Genomic DNA, 10,737 nt, shown 5'->3' with positions numbered 1-10,737 from the left:
CTATCTACCTATCATCTATCTATCTTTATACATCTGTCTATGTACCTACCTATCTTAAACCCATGGGTAGTTGAACAGAGATAATAACTGAAAAAACAAAACTCAAAAAAGAACAAAAAGTTAAGCTGATCAAAATGGAGAGTTCTTTATGTTTTTGTGCTAGAATTTTAATTTTACCATAGGGTCTGAAGAAATGGATTATAGTATCTTGTGTATTCAATTTGCTTTTGTTGTCCTGTGTTCCATCCTGATTTTTTTCTACCTTTCATTGTTTATTTTACAGCTCTCTTCTCTGATTTGCTGTTGTTTTGTAAGCTTGATGTTGTCTATTACTCAGAGAGCATGAGCCATCATTTGTTAAAAATCTATTCAAATTATTTTGACAAATGTCAATCCCTCCTCCTTGAGCTTCCTTACACACACAACATACACACACACACACACACACACACACACATTAAGATTTCCTAAAAGAATCTTAAGTGTATATTTAGTTCTGAGTAGCAGGGACCGCAAATCTATTGATTTGCACATCTTACACAATAGTTCTTGAGTGAACGACAAGGTTTTCATAAGAGACGCTGCAATTGCTGTCTCACTTCCCTTCCAGCTCTGCTGTAACCCGCCCTCTCCACCCTGGTCTGTTGCCAGCTAATGGCTCCCACCCCCAACCTCCAGACCTATCAATTTAAACGAAATTCCTCTGACTTTGGAAACAGAGATGCTTATGTTTACCTCTCCCTTTCCTCACCCCAACTTCTTTGAGCACAGGTCTACACAGGGAGAATTCTCCTCCTGGTTAGCGGCAACGCCACAAACCACGGGTAATCCCAAAACTTTCAAAAAAAAAAAAAAAAAAAAAAGGAAAAGAGAAAAGCATCTTCCTTCCGAAAGAAAAAAGAAATTAAAAGACCCAATAATCTCCGAAGGTTATTTGCTGCTTGAATTTTTTTTTAAACTATTTCCGTATATTCTACCTAGTAACTGATGAGAAATAAGGCTCAGGGACACTACTGGCTGGCTGACCCATAGCTGCCCAATCCTGGGCTCGAAGCCATTCCTTGGAAATCTCGGGACTTTGCCGACCCACAGGAGACCTAATCTGAGGTTCCGGGTCCAGCAGCTCTCGACATCGCAGCTAATGGGAGGTGAAAAAAAGTTTTCTTTGCTGGTTAGGGACGGTTTGTTCTCTAGTGCTGCCTATGCCCACGGGCGGATTGGAGAAAACAGAGACGACTGGAAAATCATCATTTGAGGGTCGGAGGAGAAAAGAAAACACAGAGGTTAATTCTAGAAGGTAGGAAAGGAAGGGGAAGCGCTACAGCTCCGAGGTGGGGTCGATGGGTAGGAGAATGGAATCAGTTATGGAGGAAAAGGGGGTCCCTAGCTGAGGGGAGGCCCACCCGGGGGAGGCGCGGCCGTGCCTGGCCTTAACTCGGGTCGCCCGGCCTGGTTCACCGGGAGGAGGAAGAAAAGAGAGGGAGGGTGTGGAAGAATAGCAAGTGACAATTAAAGAAACTGGACTCTGGCTACAGAGGTGAGCCTAGGAGGGCGGAAAACTGCCTGCCTGATGGTTGTATTGTTGACTTATTTCATGGAATGTTTAATGAATCCTCTTATTGGGAAATATCAACCTTGGGCGGAAGGGGGCCACCCAAGACAGAAGTTGGGGCGCTGATGAGAACACCATGGGTGACAGGAATGTTTGAGCTAGGTCAGGACTGTGGTGCCAGGTCTCCTTTGGCTGAATCTCCTCCTCTGGACCCCTAGGCTTCTGGTCCCTGCCTGTCCTGGGTGACTATGTTCTTGGTACTCATGGAGCCAGCTGCTTCCCTGCACTTCTCCCTACCAGACTCCCTTCTCCTCCCGCTCCTCAGCCTCCTTGCACTGGTCCCAGGTAGGGATGCATGCCACTTGCTGCTATCAACTATCGGAAAGCAACATCAACACTTGAGCTTGCAAACAGGAACAGGGAAGGACCGCAGTGCTGTAGACTCCTCCTTCCTTCTGCACGTGTTCACTGAATTTATAGCAGTGCTGTCCAATAGGAATACAGTGAGAGCAACAAAGACTAGTTGCATATGCAATTGCAAATTTTCAGAAGCTTTTTATTTTTTTTACTTTTTACTTAAAAAAGTAAAAAGAAACATGAAATAAGTTTTCATAATATATTTTGTTTCACCCAAATAATGAAATATTAATATTTAAATGCTTAGTTTATGCAAAGTATTACCAATGAGATTTTAATATTTAAAAATTTTAAATCTTCAAAATCCTGTATATATATATATATATATATATATACAGGATCAGCTTGTTTCAACTGGAACTAGTTAGTGGATACCCTTTTGGACAACTCCAGTTTACAACACATTCAGGCACTGTGCTAGACTGGGGAAGAGAGGAAAAAGTCCTTGGGGGCACAGGGCCTATAGAGGGTGCTCAGGGTGAGCTCTTCAATGTTTGTACAGGAGGCATTAGCAGCCTCAATGCTGCTGCTCTGAGGGATGCAGGTGACCAGCCACAGCAACTAGTCCCCAGGATTCTCAGCCCAGGAAGCCCCTGAGGTCTGGGAAAGAATTTTTTAGTGCCTGGAACATCCACTTCCTTTCCTGCCTCAGATATTCAATGCCTCTGGTCCCTATGTGATTCTGCTCCTTTGTTGAACAGCCCAGTTTACTGTCCAGGGGCCAGCTGATCCAATCCTGGCCATGGTGGGAGAAAACACCACTTTACACTGCCACCTGTCACCCGAGAAAAACGCTGAGGACATGGAGGTGCGGTGGTTCCGGTCTCAGTTCTCGCCAGCAGTGCTGGTGTACAAGGGTGGGCGAGAGAGAACAGAGGAGCAGATGGAGGACTACCGAGGAAGAACCACCCTTGTGAGCAAAGACATCAGCAGAGGCAGGGTGGCGCTGGTCATACACAATGTCACAGCCCAGGAGAATGGCATCTACCGCTGTTACTTCCAAGAAGGCAAGTACTATGATGAGGCCATCATTCACCTCAAGGTGGCAGGTGGGTCACTTCATTTTGTTTTATTACTTTTTCACAGTGTGACTTTTGGGACAAGTTTCTCAGCTAATCTCAGGCCCACTGCGGACCAGGAGATTTTTGCCTGGAATCCCCTTTCCATGGAGAAAGTAGCATCCTCCTGCCCAAGGGCCAAATGAGTGAGTTTGCTGTTGGCATGACTCCTTGAGAAGGAAACAAAGAATTCATCTGTGGCCTTGAGTACGGGAGACCAGTTAATCTCTGAAGATAATTCTTGACCCTGCTTTATCACTAAAAATGTGTGCTTTTGAGAGTGAGAGCAGGCACTGTCAATAATTGCATCATTACAACTGGGATAAACAAGGACTGGCTAGAGAATTACAACATAAGGGCATCTCGTTTCTTGATAAATATTAATCTTGTCTCTTTCTCCTTTTCCCAAATACTGACTGCAGAGAGAATAACAGATATGTAAATAGATGATTTTATTAAACAAAACTAAAAACAGAGGAAAAATTATGCACTAAGCACTAATCCCTACTCAGAAAGTGAGTGAGAATTTGGCAGGGAGGAATTTGTCAAGGCTTCCCCAGCATAGAAGTGCATTTAAATGGGGATTTCTAGGAAGTTATGAAGATGACTGTGAGGAATGATTTCACTCCTGAGTCAGTGTACTGTGCTTTAAGAGAAAGGTTTGAAGACTAGAATACCCTTTAAGACTCAGAAGACTCTATGGTAACATATCAGTCCATCAGACCAGTGGAAGTGAGGTTTGAGGAGAATGTGTCCTTCCCACCGGGCCTTAAATGATAACAGGTAGGAGACTCCATCTTTCTTGCTCATAATGACAACCTTGTATCTGATTAAAATAGAATATCATGGAACGAGGTTTTCTCCACCCTTATGTTCTGACTCTGCTCACAAAGGCACTGCATGGTTGACCAAGTATGGTTTGTGAATGGCAGGAACCCTCGATTCTTTCCCTGTAAACCTGGCCCTGGCCTGTCCTGCCCAACTCCAAATAGGATTGTTGTAGGATTTTGTGTTTGTTTGTTCATTTTTTTTTTTTTTTTTTTAGGTTTTGTTGATTGGCTGGTTCATTTTGGTGATGATTTTCAGTCTGTTGTCTCATACTTGCCCTCATTGCACCCCACAAGATGTTTGTAGAATGTTGTTTTCCATTACACTAAGTTATTTTAATTCTTATTTCATTTCACGATTTCTCTGTCAGCCTTGAAATGTACAACTGTTTTTTTTTCCTCGCTTTTGACAAAAATCAAATTGAGCAGGAAGCTTTAGACTTGAGTGATTCCTTTAATTTCCTGTCTTTCATATACTTTGCTGGGTAGGCTTTACAAAGGAATTACTCAAAAGGACTCTAGATGATCACACATGGCTAACGGGTCTCCCTGAACCATGGGTTTGTAGCCTTCTCACACTTGGTATTCTCTATTATTGAAGATATTTTTAAAGGTAGAATTTAGTTAGGTTGGGTCTAGATTCTGAGGATTTTGGGTGAAAATTTTCTGACATTGAAGAAGTGATATTGTTATTTTAAGAATTCCAAGAGCATCCAGATCTTTCTAATACATAGATGTTCTCAAAAGACTATAAGAAAATCACCTAATAGACTGTGCCTCTGGCAGATAAACATCTGTGAATCAGGATAAGGGTTGGCTTTGGTGGCTAGCTCTGTCTATTCTCCTAAAAACCATCACCTCTTATAGGTAGTAAGTAGCTGTGGTGATGTGAAGCCCAGATCTGGACAGAAGGGACAGTGTCTTTAGGTTAAAAGTTTCTTAAGAGTCTGCCAGTGTGGCAGGTTTCTGTCTGTGTTGTATTATTCTAGAGCCTCATGAAACCATCATCTATTGAGAAGTTTTTTCAGGAACAGAAAATGAAATCCTGACCCTGCCTATTTCGGGATGGACTGGACACACCCAGCTGGAAATGAGAAAATTAGTCTTTGGCAGAATAAACCCAACAGCAAGCATTTACAGCAGGCAAACAGATGCTTGGTGCTGTGATGGGGCCTGTAGGTGGAGCACAAAGAAGAGTGTGCACTGTAATCCTTTCCTCTTAGAGATCTCACAATTTATTTAGCATATTGATCTTCTGATGTTCTCCAAAACCAAGGTTCTTTCCTGCTTCCTTTCCTCCCTCCTGTTTCTTGCTCCCTCCTTCCGTCTTTTGCTTCCTTTCTTCATCCCTTCACAGAAGAGGCACAGTAGGGGCTGAGACACCACTGCTTGGTAGCTGAGCCCTGGTCTCCCTCCCCAGGCCTGGGCTCTAAGCCCCTTGTTGAAATGAAAGGGCACGAGGATGGGGGCATCCGGCTGGAGTGCACATCTGGAGGGTGGTACCCAGAGCCCCTCGCGGTGTGGAGGGACCCCTATGGTAAGGTCGTACCCGCCCTGGAGGAGGCTTACACTGCTGACACAGACGGCCTCTTCATGGTGACCACAGCTGTGATCATCAGAGACAGTTCCCTGAGGAACATGTTCTGCTCTGTCAACAGCACCTTGCTCGGCCAGGAGAAGGAAACTGTGATTTTCATTCCAGGTTAGTTCTCTGCCCCCTGGAGACTCATGGTGTGGAGGTGGGATCCTCAGCCCACAGATGGATCCCCAAGTGGGGATGAGGGAGGGCAGGCGTGTGGGTTGAAGGGTCCTGGGCCCTGGGGATCTGGAGGCTGCAGCTTAGCTGAGGGCTCTTCCCTTGTCACAAGGGAAAAATCAAAGAATCTCAAAACCATGAGTAGGAATCTCTCCTCTGAGGGTTAGCCTGATCCTTTTTTTTTCCTGATGAGGTTCTTGTCATTAAGCAATTTTTAAATATACAGAACAATCATGACTCATGGAGATTAGTATGGATGGGTGACGACACCTGGTGATCCAGTCTGCTAAAGCCCTCCCTTCCTGCCCATGGGGATAAAGCTGGGGAAATTCTGCAGCTACCCATATTCATAATTCATTCAACAAATACTCAACAAGTACCTCCTGTGTTCAGGACACTGTTCTAGAACCAAAGGCTTAATGATTGAACAAAATAAACCAGGCATGTTGGCTCATGCCTGCAATCCTAGCACTCTGGGAGGCTGCGGCAGGAGGATCGCTGGACCTCAGGAGTTCAAGACCAGCCTGAGCAAGAGCGAGACCCTGTCTCTACTAAAAATAGAAAGAAATTAGCCAGACAACTAAAAATAGAAAAAATCAGCTGGACCTGGTGGTACACACCTATCATCCCAGCTACTCAGGAGACTGAGGCAGGAGGATCACTTAAGCCCAGGAGTTTGAGGTTGCTGTGAGCTAGGCTGACACCATGGCACTCTAGCCCAGGCAACAGAGTGAGACTCTGTCTCAAAAAAAAAAAAAAGAAAGAAAGAAAGAAAAGAAAATGAACAAAATAAATAACAATCTCTGCCCTTATGGAGTTCACATTCTAGAAAGGAAGAGAGCAATAAATGAAATAGTTAATATAAGTGGTTCAATAATTAGTTAAATGTATATTATATCAGATGTTGATGAGTATGTAAGAAAAATCAAGCAAGGAGGAAATAGGGAGCGCCAGGGGCATGGGGCGTGGTGATTATTAACAGGATGGTCGGGGAAAACTTTAAAGATGGGAATGGAGCAATGAAGGGAATGAACCAAGCAGATACTTGAGGAGGGAGCAAGCCAGGTAAGAGGAACACCTTATGCAAAGGGCCTGAGGTAGGGGCAAGTCTGGCAGTTTCAGGGAACCCCAGGAGTCTGTGCTGGTGTTGCTGGAATGGAGCGAGTGCAAGAAATAGGAGTAGATGAAGTCACAGTGGCAATGAGGCCACATTGTATGGGGCAGCATAGGCCAAAACAGATTTTTGGCTTTTAGTCTGAGTGAGATGGGAAGCACTGGAAGGTTTTGAGCAAACAATTAACATCATCTCACTTAGGCAATTCTGCTGAGAATAGACTGCAAGAGGTAAGGGCAGAACAAGGAGGGGGCATTGCAATATTCCAGGCAAGAGTGAGGGTGGCTTGAACCAGGGAGGTGGCCATGCTGATTCAGCATGGCTGGTTAGCCTCATTCACCCTGGTCCTTTCCATGGTGACTCCAAATGTCTCTGCTTTTCTATCTCCTGGGGCTCAGCCCTGGTAGTCACTGAGGGATCAGCCAATGCAGAGTCAGCATTGCTTGCTTCACCTGGGGTTTCTGAGCAGAAGGTGACAGAGCAGGTACCTGAGGAAGCTCTTCAGATGTGCTCCTGAGGGGCACTCTCACCCTGTGTCTCCTGTTTCCTACTAACTGGACTTTTCTGGCGGCCTTTTCAGAGTCATTTATGCCCAGTGTATCTCCCTGGGTTGTGATCCTGGCTCTCATCCTGGCTATTCTCATCATCCTCATGGCTGTGAGCATCTATTACATCAAGAAACTCCACAGGGAAAAAAGGATTTTGTCAGGGGAAAAGAGGGGTGAACTGGAAGGAAAAGAATTTGCTCAGAAGGAATTGGAGAAAGAATATGTAGAAAAAGAGAAAGAACGTCAAATAAAAGGTAAAAGAACCAGAAGACAAGTTCACTGACATAGAAAGGACACAGTTCTGACAGGGGAGGAGAGGAAGGAAACATGTATCAGCAGCAGCCAGGGCTTGGAGCTCACAAGTCCTAGGGATTAATCTCTCAGAGCTTTCTTACTTCCATTGTACAATCATTGCATTCATTCATTCCCCTGGACACATGTTCAACCACTAAATGGTTGAACAAAGGAAGCCTAAAAATGCACCGATACCATCCAGCCTGTGGATCACAAATCCTTTCTGGTTTCTGACAGTTCGTGTGGCATGGGGGGAGGGTGATGCTGGTGCTCATAGAAAGGACGGGTCCTGCATCATTTAATGCAAACCCAACTTCTCTTAGTTCTTCTGCTGAGGACATTATTCTGTTTCTGTTTCTTTTTCAGAGCAACTTCAAGAAGAATTGCGTGAGTTTAGCCTTTCTTGAACTACTCCGTGCACAATTTCTGCCCTGCTTGGTTAGCCTTTATCTCATAACATTCAGCTCTCTGTCTGTCCCTTGCAGGATGGAGAAGAACACTCTTACATGCTGGTGAGCGCCGCTGACGTTCCCTGAGATCCAGAGCTTTCTCCCCACTAACAGCCAACAGTGCTCTGGAGAGGAGATGAGCAAGGGGCCCAAGGCTGGGTGGGGGCGGGTGGGGGCAGCTGGGAGCACCAGCAGGGTCCCACCAATGCTAGATCATGGCTCTTCTGTCAGGGAATCCCAGCAGCAATTTGTCAGTCCTACAGTTTATTTCCTATGATCTTTTCTCCTTTAGAATAATTTAGTCTGTAATCACCAGAGGTCTCTGATAAATAGTGGACCTCCCCAGGAGTTACATTTCAGTAGTTGTTACTCTTGGATCCTGGATCAATTTGAAAGAAGACAATGATGTCTTTGCTGTTTATGACCTGGGGATGGTGTAGACCAGCAGTCCCTAACCTTTTTGGCACCAGGACCCAGTTTCACAGAAGACAGTTTTTCCATGGATGGGGGTTTGTGTGGCAGAGCTCTGAGGCCTGGTCGCTTACAGGCCACGGACTGTTAGTGGTTCACAGCCCAAGGATGGGACTGTGCACAGGTGAAGACCCACGTGGGGAAAAGGGAATGAGTTTCCCCAATAAGCCTGATGCTAGCGTGAGCGTGTCCAAATAGGTGGCCAGAAATGCCTTTGTGCTCCTCGGAGAGCACCAGTACCCTGCATGTAGCCTGCCAGGGGAGGCGGGCCAGGTGAGTGTGAGGACACAGAATCCACTTGTCTACTCCTAATAGCACTTTGAATTTTACGATTTGTCACCTGCTGCCCAGAAGCACTAAAGAATTTAGTGTTACCAGATACCGTGGAACAGAGACTGTTCTTTTTTAGGTGAATTTCAAAATTGTCACACAACCAGAAGTTGTCACAATCAGGTAAATTAATTTGCAGAAAGGATGAAATCATTTCAACACAATAGAAAGATAGACTAAATAAGTAATAAAGGATGAAGATGGGAGAGGTCTGTAGAATGTCCAGGGTCTAGAGCATTTCCTGTACCCGGAGAGGTCATAGCTGTTGACTTCAGACCCAAGTTGTTAAAGCAAAACTGGATGTAAATATTTCCTCCCTACCTTTTCCACATACATCTCTCAGACAGCAGGTTGGCTTTAGGGAAAATTATCCTCCTTTCCACTTTGAAGGTGTCCGTTTCAGTCATTTCAATCAGTTCTCACCTGGTTAAAAGAACACAGGGGACTCATTAAGAGACCCTTTATCACCCAGGACACCGTGTAGTAGGAGACTCACCTTGGTTCATCCATGGGGGTGTTGGGGGAGTGGAATATGAAGCCTCTTTGCTGGTTTCAGCCAAGTTGTAAAGTTTCTAACTAAAGAGAGACCCAGAGATCATCTGTCCTACATAGAATACAGGGCAGATCTAAGAATGCTGAGAGAAAGTGGAAACCATTAATTTTGGCTCATTTGCTAAACCTTCTGGGTTTCTAAGGGCCCCGATTCTCCTCCACCTGAGGGCACTGCTCCTTCACTGGAGAGAGATGTGCAGCTTCAGTAACTCTCAGTCTGTGAGCTGCCTGGGACCAAGGCCCTTCATGGAAAGGACCACATGTGGGTCCCCCACTAGCTTTCTGAGCCTTCTCTGAGGGACCAGGAATCACACAATCTCCAGGTTCCTAAGACCCAAGCCTAAACCTGAGACTTCCTCTGCAGCTGACGTGGTCCTGGACCCAGACACCGCTCATCCTGAGCTCTTCCTGTCTGAGGATCGGAGAAGTGTGAGACGGGGCCCTTCCCGGCAGAGCGTGCCTGACAACCCTGAGAGATTCGACTGTCAGCCTTGTGTCCTGGGCCGGGAATATTTCACCTCAGGAAAACATTACTGGGAGGTGGAAGTTGAAAACATGATGGCGTGGACAGTGGGGGTTTGTAGAGACAGTGTTGAGAAGAAAGGGGAGGCCCTGCTGCTTCCTCAGAATGGCTTCTGGACCCTGGAGATGTTTGAAAGCCAATACCGGGCCCTGTCCTCCCCTGAGAGGATTCTCCCTCTGAGAGAGCGCCTTGGCCGGGTGGGTGTCTTCCTGGACTATGAAGCTGGAGATGTCTCCTTCTACAACATGAGGGACAGATCGCACATCTACACGTGTCCCCGTTCACCCTTTGCTGGCCCCCTAAGACCCTTCTTCAGGCTGGGGTCTGACGACAGCCCCCTCTTCATCTGCCCAGCACTCACAGGAGCCAATGGCGTCACAGTGCCTGAGGAGGGCCTGATTCTTCACAGGGCGCGGACCCTACACCGCCCACAGGACTAATTCCCTGGTCTCACAGCCATGGAGAGAAGCCCTGGCCATCTCAGTACCACTGCTTGGGGTCTCCTGGCTGAGTCCAGGCCCTCCTTCCCTCTGGTCACATAAGAGAACATCTAGCTGCCTCTTTCATAGCCATTTCGGGCCTCAGCCCCAGTCTCCCCCTCACCAGGCAGTGGCTTTAGTAGCTCCTCTGCTTGTACCTATGGGGAGGATCTAGTCTTAGGCAGCTACTTTTATTACACAGCTCCCAGCCAAGACGAAAGTGTGACAAGGTGAAGGACAGCAAACCTGCTGCTTTACCATCAGGGTGACAATGTTGATCCTTATACTTCACTTGGTACCAGACATTGTGGACATAGGGCGAGGGCAACAGCATGCACCAGGATGGAGGAGGAGGAGGGATGGAACC

The 10,737-nt window shown here is 46.2% G+C and overlaps 1 protein-coding gene across 5 annotated transcripts; it reads left to right on the top strand.

The window, feature by feature from the left end:
- The first annotated feature begins 1,082 nt into the window (after positions 1 to 1,082).
- Positions 1,083 to 10,404, top strand: LOC138399148 (butyrophilin subfamily 2 member A2-like). Of its 5 annotated transcripts, none has more exons than XM_069493713.1 (9): positions 1,083 to 1,297; positions 1,771 to 1,897; positions 2,671 to 3,018; positions 5,275 to 5,556; positions 7,305 to 7,526; positions 7,933 to 7,953; positions 8,052 to 8,078; positions 8,896 to 8,939; positions 9,733 to 9,867. In XM_069493713.1, the coding sequence occupies exons 2-9, from the start codon at positions 1,801 to 1,803 to the stop codon at positions 9,799 to 9,801; spliced, it is 1,110 nt and encodes a 369-aa protein (XP_069349814.1). In that variant the 5' UTR covers positions 1,083 to 1,297; positions 1,771 to 1,800; the 3' UTR covers positions 9,802 to 9,867. The 5 variants fall into 5 exon arrangements, with proteins under 5 accessions (XP_069349814.1, XP_069349816.1, XP_069349811.1 ...); XM_069493715.1 differs by lacking the exon at positions 8,896 to 8,939 and adding an exon at positions 8,685 to 8,759 and having other exon boundaries at positions 9,733 to 9,792; XM_069493710.1 differs by lacking the exon at positions 8,896 to 8,939 and having other exon boundaries at positions 9,733 to 10,404.
- Positions 10,405 to 10,737: the final 333 nt, after the last annotated feature.

The sequence above is a fragment of the Eulemur rufifrons genome, chromosome 18 (assembly GCF_041146395.1).
Source record: "Eulemur rufifrons isolate Redbay chromosome 18, OSU_ERuf_1, whole genome shotgun sequence".
Lineage (NCBI taxonomy): Eukaryota > Metazoa > Chordata > Mammalia > Primates > Lemuridae > Eulemur > Eulemur rufifrons.
Note: the sequence above shows the minus strand (reverse complement) of the source record. Positions and strands in the feature narration are given on the sequence as shown.

Coding starts and splice junctions, on each gene's coding strand:
- LOC138399148 (XM_069493710.1), top strand. CDS start 1,801: ATGTTCTTGGTACTCATGGAGCCAGCTGCTTCCCTGCACTTCTCCCTA. Junction 3,019..5,274: donor CATTCACCTCAAGGTGGCAG/GTGGGTCACTTC, acceptor CTCCCTCCCCAG/GCCTGGGCTCTAAGCCCCTT. Junction 7,527..7,932: donor GAAAGAACGTCAAATAAAAG/GTAAAAGAACCA, acceptor TTTCTTTTTCAG/AGCAACTTCAAGAAGAATTG.